This window comes from Helianthus annuus, chromosome 17, assembly GCF_002127325.2.
Source record: "Helianthus annuus cultivar XRQ/B chromosome 17, HanXRQr2.0-SUNRISE, whole genome shotgun sequence".
NCBI classification, from domain to species: Eukaryota; Viridiplantae; Streptophyta; class Magnoliopsida; order Asterales; family Asteraceae; genus Helianthus; species Helianthus annuus.
In genome coordinates, this window is record NC_035449.2 from 191,249,161 (window position 1) to 191,271,730 (window position 22,570).

General features: G+C 36.6%; 1 protein-coding gene across 1 annotated transcript; it reads right to left on the reverse strand.

The window, feature by feature from the left end:
- Positions 1-200: 200 nt before the first annotated feature.
- Positions 201-21,444, reverse strand: LOC110925435 (methyl-CpG-binding domain-containing protein 9). Its single transcript, XM_022169391.1, has 10 exons — positions 20,888-21,444; positions 12,350-12,827; positions 10,398-11,291; positions 7,965-8,522; positions 6,492-6,797; positions 5,140-5,463; positions 4,192-4,290; positions 3,643-4,104; positions 2,101-3,012; positions 201-873 (listed from the first exon to the last, which is right to left on the reverse strand). The coding sequence occupies exons 1-10, from the start codon at positions 21,442-21,444 to the stop codon at positions 415-417; spliced, it is 5,049 nt and encodes a 1,682-aa protein (XP_022025083.1). The 3' UTR covers positions 201-414.
- Positions 21,445-22,570: the final 1,126 nt, after the last annotated feature.

The following is a 22,570-nucleotide window of genomic DNA, read 5'->3' on the forward strand; positions in this document are numbered from 1 at the left end:
AACGTGGGGGGCAAAATGGTACAAAAGTGTCATTTTGGACGAAAATGGCAAATGTGCTCAAACCTCAGGGGCGATTTTGGCAATTAACTCTTAAATTTTTATACAGAAGCGTAATTTACCGGACCCAAAATCATATATAACTACTCAGATATATAAAAACATGTAATAACCAAACACGGTAAATGAAAAAGAAAATAGCAGATTCAAACATGTGAGCAAAACCCGATAATTAAAACATCCCAAAATCCATTTGGATAGCAGATCAAAACACAATCAAGCGTTTTTGCGCTTCTGTCTACAACAGGCGATTAAAAAAAAAAGAAGAAAATAAAAACTACGAGCATCCGCATATAACTAATATACCGCAACCACACCCCCTTTTTCCTACAACACCAGGATGCAGTGGTTCACAGTTCAGGGCTCGGGGTTCGGGTTCACCTGTCTAACTACCTCCAAACGTTCATCGTTACCGTATACAACAACACCATGTGAAACTTTAAGTTTCTTGTTCTTCGGTTTTTCTTCAGATTTCGAAACCTTAAAGGGATGTTCCAGATCATTCGGCTTCGATGTCGAGGTGCATGGCTTTAGGTTGTTCTTCAAGTTCGACTTTTTTGAAGTTTGTTCCGTTGACACGGAATCTCCTGCTGCCACCGGCTCTGTCAAGGCCACTGGCGGCTGAGGTGGAGGCGGTGGTGGGGGCGGTGGCGGCTTCTCGTAACTGATGGCAGCATCGAGGGCGTATATGTGTAACGCCAGAGATGAAATGGTTGATATTTTGGCAGCGGCTGATGGTGATGACCAATGCCACCATTCTTTCTTCAAATGTTCGGTTTTTATCATATCCTCGAATATGATAACTGCCTGTACCATCTGGAAAAACAATCAAGAGTAATATTTTTAAATACTATCTTTGTTATGTATGCATATATGTATGTATACATAGGGTAGGGCTAGATAGAAAACCCTATCTATATAAAAAACCCTAGAAAACCCAACCCCCGACATTTTTTTTTTTTGAAAAAAATTACACATGTAATATACATGTTTTTAAGAGTTTTGGGCCAAAAAAATAAAAAAAGCGCCGAAGGGATAATTTAAAAAAAAAATAAAATTTCAGCAACTTTCAGCATTTTTGTCTAACACATGTTAGGCACTGAATTTTGTTTATTTTTTTTAAAAAATCCCTTCGGCGCTTTTTTGTTTTTTTTGGCCCAAAACACTCTAAAACATGTATATTACATGTGTAATTTTTTTCAAAAAAAAAAATGTCGGGAGGTTGGGTAAAAATGGGGGGAGATTTGGGTTTCCAGAGTTTTCTAAGAATTTTAGGGTTTTTTGTCTAGCATTACCCTGTATACATATATGTATTTAGGGGAAGGTTCATTGGGGAACACTAAAAAAGTGGGGAACAGCAGGGAACCGACTCAAACGAACTCCGATTGGACTCATTCCAGCGGCGTTGGAACCGGCTCGTCGAACCCTAACTAAGATCTCTTAACCCTAAACCTTAAATCCTAACTAAAATCTCATTCCAGTGTGTCCTTTTCATGGTTTTTTTTGTTAAGTTCTAATATCACCCTTTTACTTTTAAATAATATCCAGTTTTAACTCGTTTCGTTTTTAGTAATTAGAATTTTCTCTTATAATCTGCCTTTGTTAGCTTTAGAAAAATGATATATATAATATTAAAAACCATGGAAAGTGATCAATACTCATATTATATAATATATATATTTTTAAATTTCAGTTGCACACCTTCTTATACTATAAATAATGTCTTTAACCAAGTTAGCTTTCATTTTATTTGATTTTCCTCAAATAACTTGCGTTCGTTAACTTAAAAAATAAATAATACATAGGCGTGTTTAATTTTTTTTCTCGACGGTGCGGTACCGATATTCGTTTTTTGGTTTTCAATTGGGTATCTTACGACTTTATTTTTTCTCTTTGCTTGCTATAGCAAGTGCCGATACGTAACAAACCGATATCAATTGAATTCCCACCGCGTAGCGCAGGGGAATCCCACTAGTTATCTATACAAAGTGAAAGCTTTGTAAATGATTATTTAAATAAAAAGATGGAAAATACAAAACTCACCTCATGAATTGATTGGGCCGATTTTAAAAAAGCCCGCCAGCCTCTTAACTTATCCGGGTCGACTCTAGAAGGTCGAAAAGCTTCTCTCGGAAGAGTGGTTTCAATATCGAATAAAATCATTTTCAGACACCGAATGATTTCAGAAACCCGGCCCGTTAGAGGCCCAGAGAGAAATGAGGGATTCTTTCCCGTTATACCCTCAAGGTTAGACTGGTCAACCTCAGATGGTGACTCGTTTGACTTGACTTCCTGTTTGACCAAGAATGCAGCATTGTTATCGTGAAGGTTATCTTCAGGTACAAAAAACGACGGGTTCCCGCTTGAATTGACCAGCTCGTTAGTCAAAGTCAACTGGTTATCAAAACTCGTACATTGATGTACCTCGTCGTCGAAAAACGACGAGTGGCACGAAAAACAATGATGCAAATTGCACCCCACCAATTCCAAGCAATCACATCGGCGTATATTCACGTCAAACAAACCAAATTTGTTTTCCAATTCTGCCCTTGCTTTGGTGCTATAAACCGACGACCTCAAGCAATTATCTTGCAAGTGAACTCGACTATCGGGATCATTTAATGCACCTTTTTGCCACTTCAAAATCGCTTCTTTCAATTTTTTCTCTCTTGCATCGTCGTCTCTTAGCCATTCAATGAGCGCCTCGATTTCCGTATCCGATTCATAGCAAAACCAAGAATCAAATTCTTTATCAGAGGGTACACACACTTCACCATCACAGTGTGGGCCCGATACAAAGAGCCTTTCGGGCCCGCCAAGAGTCCAGTACAGTCTTCCGGCCCAGTCCCGGCCCAAGTAGTTTCGTTCGATGTCGGACTCATATGCGCTTATGTATTCTCGAACTGCTGTCGAGCTTAAAGCCTCGTCAGACAAGAACTGTAACAGAGAAACCCTCTGCCGAAAAAAATGGTTACAAGTTAGTTTTTTTAATAATTCATCAAATATAATTATTAATTATGGTAGAAGTTGCCACCTTATTGGGTTTATTTGACTATAAATATGACACTTGTATTTAGCAAACGTATAATTATTATTTTAATTCTCCACAATTTTAACACCTAATTCGTTTAGTATTTTTACAAAACTAATTAAATATTTCAATATGAAAATTGATTTTGTTATCTGAAACTGAATATTCGCATGAATTTGCGAACAAAAAAATGAGTAAAGTACACGGATGGTCCCTGTGGTTATCAAAAATCTTGTATTTGGTCCCTAGCTTTCCAAAAGTACATGGATGGTCCCTGTGGTTTGCATTTTGTAACGCTTTTAGTCCCCAGCCAACAAGTCTAAAGGTTTTAGCATGTCCAAGTTAGGGACTAAATGTGTTACAAAGTGCAAACCATAGGGACCATCCATGTACTTTTGGAAAAAGCCAGGGACTAAATGTGTTACAAAGAGCAAACCACAGGGACCACCTGTGTACTTTTAGAAAGCTAGGGACCAAACCAAATTTGAGTAAACCATAGGGACCATCCGTGTACTCAAAAAAACGTTGGTTTGACTTTCAAAGTCAAAACTAACCTCCTTCACTCCTAGTTCCCAGTACTCTGTTGACTCCATACTATCTGCTAAATCCGCGAGTGCCTCTAAACCATTTCGGATAAATTCCCTTTGACTTCTCTTCTCACTGGGTTGACTCAATACCAGGGAGTCAAAATCGTCTTCTCGTGACATAGTTTGACTTTGACTTGTAATGAACGAAATGCAAGGAGGGCAGTACCAACTTGATTTCGGAATTCTTTGAAGCGGTGGATTTAAACAATACGTATGATACTCTGCATCACATCTATCGCATAAAAGCAAAATATGGTCGTTTTCGTCTTTTCCACATATCTTACAAATCCCGACCTCCCATGGAGCAACGGAAATTGTGGTTGCAATCGTTTCTGCAATCATCATATTTAGCTCGGTTTTTAGCTCGGCAGATGATGAGGTGGGACTGTTGTTCACGTATTGGACTGTTTTGTTGACCAGTGTGAGTACCTGGAGGATGAAAATGATATATTAAAATAATTATTGGCAATTTCGAATTATTTCAATTTCCAATATGATTGAATAATATCAACTGACCTCTTGTTCATACTGATCTTCTAGTTTTTTTGAAATTTTCTCAATCAACTCAAGATATTTAAATTTGTTCGTATATTTTATTCGCAAATTTTGCATAACCTGTCAGAAGAACAGTACATATCTTAGTCAAAACGAAAATAAATTGCCACATCTATTCAAAACTAGTATTTTGACCCACCACGTGTTGCGACAGCAACGAAGCTTAAAGTAACTCAAACTAATACCGTCAAATATTTGAGCCGACTCGTTTTAGAACAAAATTTATGTCAAACGTAGACCAACTGAAAATGGACATAAAAATAAGCACAAAAACGTATTATATTTGACCTGAATCATTATCGAGAAAAATATACGTCAAAATGCAAACCAACTTGGATTTATACCGAAACGTACTTAAAAATAAGCATGTAAAAAATAGTTTTTTTAAGTTTAAGAATGGTACCGTACCGCGCGTTGCGGTGGCGGTGAAACGTAAAGTAACTCGAATTTATACCACCGCCTAGTGAAAACGTATTATTTATGAACTGGCTCGTTTCCTAACAAACGTAGACAAACCGAAAACAAACATAAAAATAAGCATGCACGGATGCACCCTCACATATAATAAAGTGTAAGGGTAAATAGTTAAAGCTGAAAAAAGAAACCTAATTTAAGTTGAGGGGCTATACATGTCATTACAAAAGTTAAAAGGTTGTATGATACATTTATTAAAGATCAGGGGGTGTAAATACAAATTATGCACTAAAAGACAAAAAAAAAAAAAAAAAAAAAAAAAAAAAAAAAAAACCTTGATGCACTAAAAAAGTGTTCATGGAATTATTGTAAATTTTATAAAGAAAAAACAATTAAAAAAGGGTGGTTGTGTCTTGGCCACTATTGCTAAGACACCCTATTTTGTTATATATAATAATGTGTAAATTTTTTTTTTTTTTTTTTTTTTTGGCATACCTCACGAACATCCTCAATGAAAGACTCATGCGAACCATTATAAGAGCCTGCATCCAATCTAAGGTCAATGGTCCTGAAATCTAACGGTCTTGAAATCAATTCAAGATTTCCATCATCATCAGATTCGTTCGTTTTCAATAAAGATTCGGCCATGAGACTGAAAAAGAACTTGTTTCCATCTTGAGCCGCAACATCCCGTAGCACCATTCGACACCTTTTCATGATCACATCAGATACCGTCCTTATAACACGGCTTTCTTTTGTTTTCTTTCTAGTTAGTGGATTTTCTTTTCTCACTTTTTCAAGAACCTCAACGACAATTTTCTGTTTTAAACGCAATTAAAATCAGTTGTAAAGTAAAAACAGGAAAGCATTTTTATATATTTGATGAAAGGTCGAGTCCGCTGGACCAAAACCCTTTTTGTCTAAATTTTTTGAACTATTTATAAATAATTATTGCGTCAGATATGATTATAAAGGTAATATTGTTTCAGTAATAATCTTTTTTTTTATTTAATTCAGGCTTCATGCATTAAAAAAAAGAGTTAATTACTGTTTTCGTCCCTATGGTTTGTCAAAAATCACTATTTCAGTCCATTAGTTTAAAAATTGCGATTTCAGTCCCTGTGGTTTCACTTTCGTAACCATTTCAGTCCACCTCGTAACCATTTCAGTCCTTGTACTTAACAGAATAATGGATTGAAATGGTTACGAAAGTGAAACCACAGGGACTGAAATGGTTACAAAAGTGAAACCACAGGGACTGAAATCGCAATTTTTAAACTAATGGATTGAAATAGTGATTTTTGACAAACCACAGGGACGAAAAGAGTAATTAAATCTTAAAAAAAAATACACTTTGGGTAACGTTCAACCTATTTGACCCTTTCCCTTTTAAGCCCCTGTGGTTTATCAAAATTTTGGACTTGGTCCCCAACTTTCCAAAAATAGGTGGATGGTCCCTGTGGTTTGCACTTTGTAACGCATTTAGTCCCCAGCCAACACACCTATAGATTTTAGCATGTCCAAGTTAGGGACTAAATGTGTTACAAAGTGCAAACCACAGGGACCATCCATGTGCTTTTGGAAAAAAGTTGGGGACTAAATGCGTTACAAAGTGCAAACCACAGGGACCATCTATGTACCTTTTGGAAAGCTAGGGACCAAATCCAAAATTTTGGTAAACCATAGAGACCATCTGTGTACTTTACACTCATTTTTAATTCACCTATTTGACCCGTCAAAAACTAAACACGGCTCGAATCGACCCATTCATAAGAAAACAGGTCAAAACTGCCACCTCCTTAAAAAGGTCGACAAATCTTCAAAACACGTGAATTATAAACACGAACCTTGGTGGGTCCTGCCGCATTACCCTTGTAGACATCTTTGCTTATGGACTTCAACAACATCTCTGTGGCCCACTCGGGTGGCCCTTTTTCCAAAGATCTTTTAACTCGGTTTCTTATTTTTGCTCCCACGTTTGTTGGTTGCTTTCTTATGGGTTCTAGAAGCTTAATCCACTCAGGACATTTGTTATCATTTCTCTTTTTATCAATGGCAGAGTTGTTAATATTAAGATCTTTTTTATCTATGATAAAGTCGACAGTCCTACTCTTCACGGAAGAAAACACTTTCTTTGATGCCTCTGCTAGAACCTGAGAATAACATTTTTTTTTTATCTCGAATGGTAAGAATGGATAGTAGAAACCAAAAACATAAATAAATTCCAGTTAGCAAACATTTATAATATATATAGGGGGAGGATCAGATGAGAAGACAATCAATTTAAAAAGAAAAGGGTATAATGGTAAAACATGAAATAGTTTATAACTCCTTACATTAATTATTCTCTCTCTAATTAATTATTTAATTTCATTTTATCCTACACACCTCTAATTAATTTATCTTACGCTCTAATTTTTTTTTTTTTTGGGAATATATATATATATATATATATATATATATATATATATATATATATATATATATATATAGGGAGAAGATCATGCGAGAACCACCTCTTATTGCGAGAACCGCGAGAACCAATGTGAACACAACCAAAAATGCCTAAAAATAGCTAAAAATCACACAAAATTTTTTTTTTAATATTTTTTATATAAAAATCGGTACTTTTCGAAGCCAAAAAAAAATTAAAAAAAAAATTATTTTTTGGCCACTAAAAGTAGCGATTTGAGCATAAAAAATATTAAAAAAAAATTTAGATTTTTTTAGGTTTTTTGGGGGTTTAGTTTTTAGCATTTTAGCTTGGGGGGGGGGGGGGGGGGGGGGGCAGTTAGGTTTTTTTTTGGGGGGTGGGGGTTAGGTTTTTTTAGCTATTTTAGGTTGTGTTCACATTGGTTCTCACAATAAATGGAGTTCTCGCATGAGCCCCTCCCTATATATATATATATTGAAAATAAGTTACAAATTTAATGTAGATAGCTATTAAAGAGAAAGACTACAAATTAATGATCTCTGTAAGTTTACCATTAAACCCTTATAATAACATTAAATACAAATATTAAATGAAACAAAATGAAACATTCTTATTGGTTGAAATTTCTTCTTTTTTTCTTCTTATAATGAATTTCTTCTCATTTGTGAACCATAACCTAAGTCGGCTAGTTTATTATATGTGAAGTTGTGAACCATAATAAACTAGATCTGAGGAAGACCATGTTGTGTAATTTCAACTAGCTAGTTTACTATATGTGAACCATAACCTAAATCAGCTCATTCATAAGTAATGGGTCAAAACCGCCACCTCTAAAGTCTAAATTACTCATATATACAACCATGAAAAACATACTGATAAATCTTACCACTGCATCAGCCTCGATTGCAGCCATTCCCGTAAGATAACCGCAAAGCGGGCCCCCGTTACCGCTCAAACAAAGAAATATATCATTAAATACACGGCCCGTAATCTCCAAATCTTCGAAACCATCATCCATAGACAACAAAACCAAAATGTATCTCCTTGCTAATTCTGGCCAAGTGAATTCATTAACAGGAAATATACCAATCTTTGACTTTTGACCATGAACATTGACCTTGACCTCCATGTTTTTCTTCCTCGCTTTTCTCGACTTCGACTCAATAACATTAGAAGGATCATTAATCACAATTTTCGACAACATATCTTCTACTAACATCTTCACCATTGCCATTTGAAAGTCTGATAACAGTGATTGACAATCATACCCCTCAGATCTTTTAGTTGCATCAACAAAATGTTCGTCATGGGATTTTGTGTTAAGGGTATTTGTGTAATTTAAGCCGTGAATCCATGGATTCAGTAACTCGTATTCCAGTTTTTGTCGAGAGAGAGGTGCCTCTTGCCCCAGAACGTTATGGAAACGCAAGAAAAACTCATAGACCTAAACAGATTTATAAAACTAAAATTAAATATGAAATAAATAAAATAAAATAAAATAAAACAGAACAAGGAATTGAAACTTCATCATTAGGGGCGTACAAAGTTGCTTCGACGCTTAAAGTGTACTTTTAATGCATACAACTTCCTAAATCATATGTTCAGAAAAACTAATAATATAACCTTTGTAATTATAGGATTAGGATCAAATACAAAGGATCCTAATTGTAAGAAGTGTAAGAAGGATTTATAGAGTGACAAGTGTCCAATAACCTAAAAACACCCACTACACAAAAAAACCCCACTAAAAAAAAAAAAAAAAAAAAAAAAAAAAAAACCTTAAACATCCACCACCACCAAAAACCTAAACCCCCCACCCCCCCCCTCCCACATCACCCACCCTAAAAAAAAAAAAAAGAAAGAATTTTTTTTTTTTTTTTTTTTGCCGAGGGGGTGGGGGGTTTAGGTTTTTGGGTGGGGGTAGGGGTGGGTGTTTAGTTTTTTTTAGGTTTTTTTTTTTTTGGGGGTGGGGGGGGGGGGGGGGGTTTAGGTTTTTTGGAGGTTTTTTTTTGTGAGGTATAGTTTTTTTTGTTTTTTTTGCCCGGGGGTGGGGGGGGGGGGGGGTGGGGGGTGGTTGGGTGGGTGGGGTGGGGGTGGGGTGGGGGGTTTAGGTTTTTGGGTGGGGGGGGTTAGGTTTTTGGGTGGTGGGGTGGTGGTGGGGTGGGGGTGGGTGTTTAGGTTTTTGGTAGTGATGTAGTGGGTTTAGTTTTAGGTCATTGGACACTTGTCACTCTATAAATTCTTTTTACACTTCTTACAATTAGAAGCCTTTGTAGAATAACTTGACCCATTATATATATTATAAATATGCTATTTTGTCACGTCAACCAACTTTGGCCCCTCAACTTTGGCATTAACCAACTTTAGCCCCTCAACTTTGGTAATGACATGTTTAACCCTTAACTAAAACAACTTTAGCTCCTCAACTTTAATAATAAACAACTTTAACCCCTCAAATTTAATAATGATATGTTTAGCCCCTTAATTACATCAAACAACTTTAGCCCCTCTAATAATAAACAACTTTAGCCCCTCAACTTTATTTGTGACATGTTTAGCACCTCAACTTTAATAATGGCATGTTTAGCCCCTTAACTAAAACAACTTTAGCCCCTCAACTTTATTAAATACAACTTTAGCCCATTAACTTTAATAAAAAACAGTTTTAACCCCTCAACTTTAATAATGATTAATTACATGTTTAGCCCCTTAACTACATCAAACAACTTTAGCCCCTCAAATTTAATAATAAACAGCTTTAGCCCGTCAAGTTTAATAACAACATGTTTAGCCCCTCAACTTTAATATAAAACAACTTTAGCCCCTCAACTTTAATGAAAAACAGCTTTAGCCCCTCAACTTTAATTATGACATGTTTAGCCCCTTAACTACATAAAACAAATTTAGCCCCTCAACTTTAATAATAAACAGCTTTAGCCCCTCAACTTTAATAATAAACAGCTTTAGCCCCTCAACTTTAATAATAAACAGCTTTAGCCCCTCAACTTTAATAATATGTTTAGCCCCTCAACTTTAATAATATGTTTAGCCCCTCAACTTTAACAATGACATGTTTAGTCCCTTAATAAAAACACCTTTAGCCCCTCAACGTTAATAATGACATGTTTAGTTCCTTAACCAAAACATCAAATAACTTTAACTCTCGCGATTTGCTTATTTTTATCTATGTGTCGAACCCGCTGCAGATTATACTTAATAAAACTATTTGTTTCGAAGAAAAACTTTAGAATTATGAACCAGAAGTCTTTTGGGGTTAACCCGAACCATTTTGACCAATACCAATGAAGCAATACGATACCTGGAGAGCATTCCCGATTAAACTAGGAGGAAGGTCTGAGGCGATTTTATTGCCTGGTGGGCCCGGTCTATTATCGTTTTCTCTTATACTATCTGAAACTGCTGGCAGTGAACGATGTTTCCTTAAAACCATAAAAGACCCGCTTCCAACAGTATGAGCAATTGAGTTTTGACACCTGGCATCCAAAGATTTATATCCGGAACAAGAAGAAGCTTCCGGTAGCTGTTCTATGAGTTCTTGAACAAACTCTGCATCTAGACCGAATCTATTCGGTTGCAACCATCTCCTCAGCACCGTACAAGAAAAGTCAAACTGGTCAACAGTGAGTATTAACCTCGGGATGCTGTTAGTTTCACCAGCCAAACACCGAAATTTGTCCAACGAGTCACTACCATATGAACCATAAGAATGTTGACTTAGACTTTCAACGCTGTGGTTACAGCAAAAACTTAAAAAGTTTAAATCACGAAACGATTGGCGGCATGCAAATAATAAAGTTTCGATGACCAATTGCCACGCGGATGATGGTGACCTCCCCTCAACTGAAATTTCACCAATTAAATCAACAGAGTTATTAGAAGTCATGTGTTGACTTTCTGTAGTCAAAGAGGTTGGTGGAACTAGATCAGAGGGCCCGCATTTTGGTTTGTAGATTATGGTTGAAGCGTTTGGGATTGATTGCTTTGCGCAGGGGTACCGGGTTACTTTGAACGTTGGGGCACAATCGTCATTTTTTGAAACAGTACATACGAAAATGGACCCTGTAAGCTTATCATGCCACATAGATTTGTACCCAACGGGCCAGATTTGGGAAGTGTTGTGAAATGAAGGTTGTGGGTCGATTTTTCCAATTGATGTAATGAAGAAGTCTTCGAACTGAATTGGAAAACCATCCTGTGACAAATTTAACAATATAATCATAAAAGTCAATTTAATTATCAAAACGGGTCGAAAAAAGTTATTAAAAAACTACATCAGCCGTTTAACTTTGTTCAACTGGTTATAACTTATACCAAAATAGCCAGTTTAAAAAACTTGTAACTAACAAAACAGATTGAAAAAAAAAAAAGTTGTACTTTACAATAGGGACCAAAGGTGAAACCATTTTGTTCATTTGCCCAATATACAGATGTCACATCGACAAATTAACCTTGTTCAACCAGTTAAAATTACCAAAATAGCCCATCAAAAAACTTGTAATTACCAAAATGGACCAATGGTGAAAGTATGCAAGTTGCATCTCAAGAAAAGACTCTTGACCCATTTTGACCGGTGTATTAAAGCGGTGTACGAGGCTAACAAATACAAGTTTTTTTCACATTTTGACCGGCATTTAAAATTGCATATTTTTCACCTATTACCGGAGAAACCGAACGGGTGTTTGTTCATTTAACTTTAACCGAACATGAACATATATACAAACACATTTTTCTGTTCGTGTTCGTTCATTAAGAAAAAGGGCATGTTCTTTACCTTTATGGTCGTTCGTTTAAAAACTAAATGAACAGTTCACGAACGTAAATGAACATAAACAAACAAACTTAAACTAACATAATTTAACAAAATAAACATAACTGAACAAACATAAACAAACATAAATGACCAAGCATAAACGGACATAAAGTAAATTTTTAATGAATTATGGATTACGATAAGTTTCGTCGGAAAACCCTTTTCTATACTAGAAAGCCCGATTATTAATCGGTTATATTGATATAAGTAGTTAGATAGCGACTTTTATGTTTATATTTTTACAAATATACCTATGTATCTATTAAAATTAAATGAACATAAACTAACAAGCATAAACGAATGGAAATAAACGAACATTAATAAACATAAATGAACGAACATAAACGGACATTCATGAACATAAACGAACTTCCTGCCGAACAAGTTCATGAATGTCCGGTTCGTTTACAGGCCTAATAAGAGCAGATTAACAAACTTACAAGAAGCAACTCTGACCCGCGGTTACCATTCTGCACGGGGTCTACTTCAAATGCATTTCCACCATTACAGATCCCGCTCATTGACCTTGAAGAATTACCAATACTTATAGTACGACGTGAGCCATTTTGCAGTAACCCACTGCTGCTATCATTACCTTTTGTTTCAAATAAAAAGGATTCCGATAACAAACCAAGATAACGAGCAACTTTTCGCATCGAATCAAATTTACTTCCATCTGGAGCACAATAAACCGGAGAAGTTTTGCTCGTACTTTCAGAAGACTTAAATTCAACACGCCAACCATCTCCTAATACGCCTCTTTTCTTAGATATGTAGTCTTTCAACGCTTGTAAATATGCTAAGTGAGCGTTTTGTGTTTCAATATCGAGATTCGACTGTGTGTTTTGCATATTTGTACGAGTGTTTGGAGAAGTTAAGGTATATTGAGCTAAGAGGTTACCAAATGTATCCTGCATTCTACAAAGAAAAAGAAATGGTAAGTTAGAATTTTTATATAGAAACTTACTGAACAATTCTAATAATCCAATGCAACGAGTAGCATTTAATTTATTTCTAAAACCAGCGAAATGTGAAGTTTCTATATAAATCAGACGCGTCACAATGGAACTATTTGTGTAGGCAAACCTTGCCTCTATCCCTGAGAATAGAGAGGTTGCTTCCAGAGAGACCCTCGATTCTAAAACAAATAGCAGACAAACACGCATAACTAAAAATATAGAAACAAACGCCACCAATAACCAAAGACGTGATGGATAGGTACATAGCTATGCAGTTAATATCGCCGATATCACCGACATATAGATATATATCTGTTATAGGTCCCGTGGTAAAATATCCGTGCAAAATATCGGTACCAATAATATCGGCTATATTGACCGATAGGTAGAGGATCCTGTACATTAATCCAAAAGTGTGAGAAGTGTATTATAACACTATATATAACACTATATAACATCATATAAACACCGTATAACACTATGTAACACTATGTAACACTATATAACACTATATAACAAATATAGCACTATATTTTGTCTGATAGCATGTCTATATAGATGTATAGTGTTATATTTGTTATATATTGTTATGTAGTGTTACATAGTGTTATACGATGTTTATATGGTGTTATATATAGTGTTATAATATACTTCTCACACTTCTGGATTAATGTACAGGATCCCTACCCTTGACCGATATTTGACTAATACATCAGTGATTTTCCTGATACCAGTACCTTTCTTCTTAGTTCTACCATTCGTCTTTCTTCTTATTGCTACTATTAGTGTTTTAAGCCATAATTGTTAATTGTTAGTGTTAAATGTTAGTGTTTTAAGTCTTAGTGAATTCCTACTTGCTACAATTGTTAGTGTTTTGCAAGTTGCAAAAGGTTAATTTGTTAATGGTAGGAGAGTATATTTAATTGGTAGTGTTATTGCATGATTTTATAATTACCAATATCAATAACCTATATCTCAAATATCAGTCCTTAACCGATATCCGATTTTTTACCGCATTAACTGCATAGGGACATAGTGAACAAGAAAAAGATATATCATAGAAAAACATCTAGACGTAAATACAAAGAGTCAACCACATGCAGTCTACCTAAAGTGTAGGAAAATCTAAGCCCTTAATACAAAGCTATGACACATCTCTACCCTCCCCTAAGAGTCTTTAAGTCTTTAACCTTAATCCTACGTCACCACGAACTCTTATCTTGGACCACGTACTTCTTCTCCCAATCTCCCCTCCACAATTAGGGTTTCCACTGCTCTAACCGGAGTTGTCGTTTGCCTCCTCTTCACAAGCCCAAACCATCTCAATCTCCACTCCTTAATCTTATTCGGTATCCTAGCCACCCCTAACTGTTCCCTATCCAGTCTAGCGTTGTGTGCCACACGTCCTCCTAAGCATCCTCATCTCTACTACCTCCATCTTGCGTGCATGTGATACTATTGTGGTCAAAGATACCAAGAGCAATGTATGCATATATTTTGATTATTCGGTCAAATGTAACCACCGTTGTAAGAATCGCTAGGAGTTAGTCAGACAGTGAGGCACCGACTAGAGATTAATCGAGTTCGGATTTTTAAGTGGTTTGTAGTTTTACGTACACACGCGTGCGCGAGCATTTTTTGTATGTAATTTTTTTAGGTAGAAAGGTTTTAACCCCTCCTCGGCCCATTTTTTAAGTAGGCACGATTAATCACCGTAATTTCCAGGGTTTGACTGGAATCGTTGGGCTGCCGCCAATTTTTGGTCGATTAGGACCGTCGTTGACCGCCTAACGATTAATGTGCCGATTAGATGAAAATTCCTAGGTGAACCTCTGATTAGCGACTAGCCGGCGATTAATCAGAGGCTAGGCACGATTTTTACAACCATGATCGTACCTCATAAATAGTTTGGTTATTGCCTTATTGATTCATACATACTAGAACGTCTAAACCATTAGGTAAAACGTAGATTGCGCGGGGCAAGTGCCCTTCAAGGTGGTTAAAGGCAAAAAAAAATAGTGGAAACCGGATTCGAACCTAAAACCTCTTCAAGAGGGACTTGGGCACTTACCACTATGCCACCCCCTTGAAGGTTATATTAGCACATTGTTGTAAATGGAAGACTTTCAATTATATAAAATCTTCTACAATATAATACTTAAATGTGTTTTCACCTCTTATCCATCTATCTTATCCATCTAATTATATGAAAAAACAAAGATTGTGAGATACCCCTACAAGGTAGCCTAAATGAATTTACTAGGAAAGTATATCAAATGATGAATGCTCAACTAATGAAAAATCTTAAAAAGCGGATTGGGTAAGATATGGATCCCAAGCATAACTTCACCCATCTTTCAACCGGAACCGAAAATGTTAGAATTTTTTAACCGAGCACGGGATAGTATAGCACTTTAGTTACGTCTTGGTAACGATTTGACCTAAACCGAATAGAGAATGGGATAGTGATTCAAGCCCTCGGTTTTATAAAGCGTGAGGCACACCAAGGCAATACGGTCTAAAACCGAGCACGGGACAGTATAGCACTTTAGTTACGTCGGGGTACTCCACGGGTAGGCCTCCCAGGGTTCGAACTAGTGCCATAACACCGTCGCCACCCCCAAGGGTAGACAAGGCGGGTTGATTAAGCTAGTAGGATTACTAGTGCAAGGGTTGAGGTGTTTTGACCTTGGGATTGGTTGGTGGGTTTTGATTGGTTGGGGCATTTGACTTTTTTTATAATAATAATAATAATAATAATAATAATAATAATAATAATACAGTTTATGGCATGGGTAGGTGAAGCCAATGTTTAATAGCTAATGGGTACTTTGAGTCAAATTGACATGGCGGGTGTTGGTTGGTTAGGGCTAGGGTAACTACCCTTGAGTGCCCCTTCCTCCCTCAGAATTTAAATAGAATTTAAATGAAGTTCAAGACTTCAAGCCTAACTCCTTACCTAAAGGACGTCGTTGAATCAAAGTAAAAAAAATGAGTTTGGACGAGATCGAATTGAGAATCGAGTAGGTATGACATAGTGTTAGCCCTAGTTAAGCTTTACCATTTTGTATAATCACATGTATTATCCGAACAACATTGATACTAGTAAATTCCTATTTATTTCTTAAAGTATTTTCAAGAAATCCTTTATATAATCACCATGAAAGAAGGGACTTAAAACATCTATCATTAAGTATAAAGTATTTTCAAGAAATCCTTTATACTTAATGATAAGTGAAAGGTGATTTATGGTAAAGTCTTATGCAACTAAAACATTTCTTTATGCTATCTTGCCATCCTTTAAATATCTTCTTCAACACACCCGTTTACTCCACATATCACGCTTTTTACTCTAATCCAAAACATTTGTTTGCCTTACCACTAACATTTTCCCTTAAGGGAAATTATATGCATCGTTGACTTGCTCGTTCAAAGTTTGTGAGCGTTACACAATTTGTCAACAGAAGAACCTTTTACAAGTCTAATGGCCAAACGTGCACCGAAAGATAATCTATTTAGTAACAAATTCCTAAGGTAAATCTTTAAGACACAAGACAACGATTTGAGCCTTACATTGTAAGAAGATAAAGTCGGAACTTTAACAGATAAACCAATAAAGAGTAAATTTGTTGTCTTCAATGTTTGTATGAGAATATGGTACCGTACCACATATTTGATTACATATACATATGTTGTAACGAAATACAACTAGATTCATAGACCAAAAGGTTCCATGATATTTCCATACTAGACATTGAATGATCTTGTTTCGAATTGAAATCTAATCTTGTCACTTGCCAAATATGTAGCTTGATCTATCACAAAAAACCCAAAGCTAAATGAAGAAACAATAAGTCTAGCTTCATTCCATTACAACCACTACACCTCGAAGTGATTCCATAAGTTGATCATCAACATTGTTGAATTTAATGAATTAATGACCATGCTTGTACACCTTAAAGATGGTAAGGAGACTATCGCCACTTGTGCATAGGGACACATAACAAACATTATATTTATTTTGCCAACCAACCACTTCCCTAAGTGTGGTTCAAAATAAAAATGGCATCTAATATGGTGATGCGGGAGCATCCGATTCGATTGAATCCGACCCGATTGGCTACCCGCGTGGAGGAGGATTGGAGTGGAAAACAAGTTGAAGATTTGAATTCATATCTTCTTATTTGAATTTAGAAATGTTTATCTATAAATAGGGCTCTAGGTTGATTGTTTAGAGAGTTAGTTTTGTGATGAATTATTAAAGAGTATCGTAAGCTTTTCAAGCTTGTCGACCGAAGCTTTCGGTTCGAGTTATTCAACTAACACCATATTGTTGTTCTTGAGCCATTTGATTATTCCCATGGATTCGGTATCATATGCATTTTCCTATATAGCTTCCGATAAGTTGTAAGCACATCACAAACTCAATTTTTTTGGTCAACACAAGAACAAGAATCCATGCTCAAAAATGTATAATCCGATAATCCATTTTGTGTTCGCGTCAACGTTTTGCAAAATTAGAATGAATACTTTTGTATTAAATTCCATATTATTTCTACCACGGAAGGGAGAACTAGATCTTAATATGTACTTACATTTATAGACGATTAGACGCTATACATCTAAGGGGGTGTTTCGATGCACGCTTTCATATTGATCATTGCCATTTGACAAATTTGTTGGGCATCACGGCTGTCTTAAAGAAAAGAAAAGAAAACAGAACACAAGTATTTACGTGGTTCGGTCTAAATATGACATACGACCACATGTGTAACTAGCGGGCATTTCTATTAATCAGTTCTCACACACGGAATCTATACAGTTAATGCGGTAAAATATCGGATATCGGTCAAGGACCGATATTTGAAATATAGGTTATCTCGGTGAGACATCGGTGGGATATCGGTAATTTTAATATAATGCAGAATTTATATATAGCAATTTAACACCAATAATTCAGCGATATATCGGTTATATCTGTCAAATATCGGTGATATATCGGTTATATCGGTGATATATCGGTTATATCGGTGATATATCGGTTATATCGGTCAATATCGCCGATAATATCAGTACCGATATTTTGACCGATATTTTACTAAGGGACCGATATATCACCGATATTAACTGCATAGCACGGAATTACAAAGGCCAATCATCTATTTATGATCACTAGATCTATGTTGTCAAAGCGCCTAGACGCATAGGCTGAACCTGGAGCCTATGCACTTAAAATGAGGGCTTTTTTAAATAAGGTGCATAGTATAAAATAACTTTTTAGGGGTTTTTGAGATGGTTTAGGCTTGTTTAGGGCTACTCAATGATGGTTTAGGGTTGTTTAGAACTTGTTGACGGCTCATTTAGGATGTTTTAGGGGTTTCTAGGCAACTTTTAACCGGAAATTGGCCTGAAATTGCGCCTCATCACCGGTCGCAACGCATTTAGTGCGCCTCGCGCGCTTTTGACAACATAGCACTAGTTCGGGGTTACAAAACTTTGGGAATAAGAGACGTTTAATTTTGGCAATCGTAAATTAGGCAGCCTGATTCCTCTTTTTCTTCTTAAACAAGGAATCTGCTATACGGCAACTTGCCATACGTAGCCCACATGATTTGAGCTAGGGTCCGTGGCCCTAGCTTGGCCAAAAAGCCTCCATAGTTCCTAACAATCTCCCACGTGAAGGCTTTGACAATCTTCAAGTTGCCCTCTGTCTTGACTTGTCTTTTTGTAATCTTCCTTGCTACTAGTTGCACCGGTCTTCTCATTGGTAAACCTGAAGGCTCGTTGAAGCTACGTCGAGCTTCTAACTCATCCGTCGCGACCTTTACTGCGAGTAACCCTTTTTCCCTTTCTTTCTCTACTAGCACCCAAGACATATCGGGAATCTACAATCTCCATTACAAGTAAGTAATCAACTGAAGAGACTTTCTCTGACGGTTTGGTTCTTCTGACGCATTGTGGACCTGGAGCTGAACTAAAGCCCTTTTACCATTGTGCCCCCACTATTGCAAAACCCTCCTGAACTTCCATCTCTATCCTTGATTGGCTTTTCTGAACCTCCCAATATTCTTCGTTCTTTTTAGTCTGTAAACTAGCTTTGGATATATCCTTTGCAAACGTAACCCTCTTTTGCACACAAGACTCACAAAACCGGACTCTTATGGATTGCCTAAGTTAGTTGGTTCTTCTGACGCATTGTGGACCTCGACCTCTTGACCAAGTGATCATTACTGGATATCCTGACCCTCTTATCTCTGTCGAATCTTCTGACCCAATGATATGTATTGGATCTCCTAATCCTCTGATCTTGAGTGTTCTTATCAATTTTCGCTCTTCCTTCTTTTGCCATGATAACCTACCTAATAAACCAAACCCGAAACTGGGAACCGACAACCAGGAACAAACTGAGCCTAAACTCTGATACCACTTGTTAGGTATAACGGCTGTCTAGAAGGAAAAAACAGAACGCCGGTTTTTTATGTGGTTCGGTCTAAGCTAACCTACGACCACGGGTGCAACTAGCAGGTATTTCTATTATTCAGTTCTCAAACACAGAATTACAAAGGCCCTATCATCTAACTACAATAACAAGATACGTTGGGAATAAGAAACGTTTAACTTTGGCAATAAATTAAGAAAACATAAACATAAATTAGGTAGCTTGCCTAATTGCTCATTTGTTTTCCAAACAAGGAATCAGCTATATGGCAACCGGTCATACCCACACGGCCGAAAAGCCTCCACAATTCTTAACAAAACTATAATTAACTAATCATATCAAGTGCTTAAAGTTAAAGATAATATATAGCTTTACACTTTCTCTCAATACTCAATCTAGTTTACTAGAAATCCTCTCTAGTCTCCAAAATCATATTAGAGTAAACTTCCGTTTTGCTCCCTGTGGTTTGGTCATTTTAACGGTTTTGCTCCAATAGTTTAAAAATAGCCATTTTCCTCCCTGATTTTTCTAACTTATCTTCATTTTGCTCCCAGCCTCTAACTCCATCAGGGAGGAAACTAGCGACAAACTCGAAAGATTAGGGAGCAAACTGGCGACAAACTCGAAAGATCAGGTAGGAAAATGGCTATTTTTAAACTATTGGAGCAAAACCGTTAAAATGACCAAACCACAGGGAGCAAAACGGAAGTTTTTGACATTAAATGATCATAGATTAGTATTTATAACCAGTTTTTCTTCCCCGAAGACTCTATTATTACTTGGTTTTAACACAATCCAAACACCCCTTGAGATATCTAAAAGCCACTACATAAGTATATAACAACGGCAAACATTTATGAACAAGGATACATGCTTAGATTCAAGGAAATATCACAAACCTTTAACCTTTTTAAAATGCCTAAAATGATCACCATATTCATCAACAAATATGTTTGCATATCAAATTATGAAGGGTTATTAGATTTTATCACCCCTAACTATTGGCTATTGGCAGCTACCACCCTCAAATATCACTTTGACACCCGTCACCCCCAACTTAACACCTAGTGTGTTCTGTCACCAAGTCGTTAACTAACCACTAACTTTTTATCCATTTACTATACTTTTGAGGGTGTCATAGGGATATTAGGAAGGTTTTAGGGATCTTAGGACACCCCAAAAGTATAGTAACGAGATCCAAAGTTAGTAATCAGTTAACGACTTGGTGACAGAACACAGTAAGTGTTAAGTTCGGGGTGGCGGGCGTCAAAGTGATAGTTAGGGGTGGCAGCGGCCAATAGCCAATAGTTAGGGGTGATAAAATTTAATAACCCAATTATGAATCATTCACAAGCACAAACTAAGCCTTGAAACTTCAACAAATGCAAATGCAAATGCAAATGTAAATGCAAAGATCAAAAAACCTAAAACAGTTTAATCACATAACCAAAGCATCAACAAACACAAACAAGCATTGTTAACAAACCACACTAAAACAGTAAAATCAAACAAACACCTAACAAAATCAAGCACACGCATCATCCAAACGAACATTATCAAAAAAGGATGAAAGATCATACTTGAATCCACCGTTAATCTCCACCAATTCCTGATTTGCACAAACCTCCATGACATCATCGTCAACCTCACGCGGTGGAGACGCATTCATATCCATAAGCCCTAAACTGTCACCGCCGCTAGCGGCGGAGGAAGATCGGCGCAGCCTCTTTGCTCTGCGGCATTTCGTCGAACAGTTGGCGCAATTGAAGTTGTTTTGTGAATCAGTGGCTTCTTGTTGTAAACAGTCTACATGGAAGAGTTTTATGCAGAGAGAACACTCCACCATCTCACCTTGCGTCTGACTGCACGAAGCACACCGGTGATCCGCCGTAGCGCCGTCGTCATTACCGGCTGCGGGTGGTGGTTGTTCTGGAGGAGGAGAAGGGGGTGGGGTTTTGTTGAGATCGAAGTCTACTGTATGGGCACTTTGGGCACCTGTCCCGTCTATGGACACATTATTCGTATCCGTATTCATATCCGTATTCATACCCGTACCCGTACCCATACCAGTCATATCCATATTCGTATTCATGCCCGTACCCATACCGTTACCAGTACTCGAACCGGATTGTTCCATCTAATAAAAATATAAATTTTATATTAGTTAATGTTTTTTAATTCGATTAGAATTATCATCGAACATAAATAAAACTTAGGGCTGTAAACGAACCGAACGTTCAGCGAACAGTTCGTGAACCGTTCGGCGGGAAGTTCGTTTATGTTCGTTCGATAAGCTTAACGAACGAACACGAACAAAAAATTGCATTCGATAAGCTTAACAAACGAACACGAACAAAGGTCTCGTTCGTTCGACTGCGTTCGTGAACGTTCGGTAATATTTCATTTATGTTCGTTCGTGTTCGTTCGTATTCGGTTTTTTATGTTTATTTTTCTAAAAGTTTTTAACGTTTTATTAATTTTTTACTTTCCCCCATATGTATTATTTCCCTCTCTCTGGCCCTCTCCCTCTTTTGATATCACGCTCCTTCATTCTGCTTATCTCCAATCGATTGAACCCAATATTATCCATCCCTTCAATCTTTAAATGGTTATATTTAACTACTTTCGTTGTGTACAATGTTTAAGATTAACAATGTCTTTTTTAATTTTCAAAAATTAAAGTTCATTTGTGTTCATTTGCGTTCGTGGTTTGTGTGAACTGTTCGCGAACAACCAAAAATCCTTAACGAACAAACACGAACATGAACTTCCATTCGTCATGTGTTCGCGAACAGTTCACGAACATCCAAATTTCCTTAACGAACGAACACGAACATAGCCTTGTTCGTGTTCGTTCGGTTCGTTTACAACCCTAATAAAACTAGTTTTATGTCGGAGCTAGGCCAAATTTTTCTCGACTAGTTAAAACAAAACACTACTATAGTTTTGTTATAAAAAAAACTAAAACGATGACAATACTGCAATTTTAGGATGAGGAAAAACTGTAATTTGTCAGGATCAATGAACGAGCGCTAGCGAATAAAAAATACATCGAGTTAACCAATTAAAAAAAAACACTACCATAGGTTTGCTAAAAAAACTAAAACGATGGCAAGATTGTTATTTTTAACTAAGAGGAAAATCGTAACTTTGACTGGGATAAAATCGTAATTTGTCAAAAACTACAACGATGGCAAGACTGTAATTTTGAACTGGGGTAAAATCATAATTTTGATTGGGGTAAAATCGTAATTTGTTAAAAG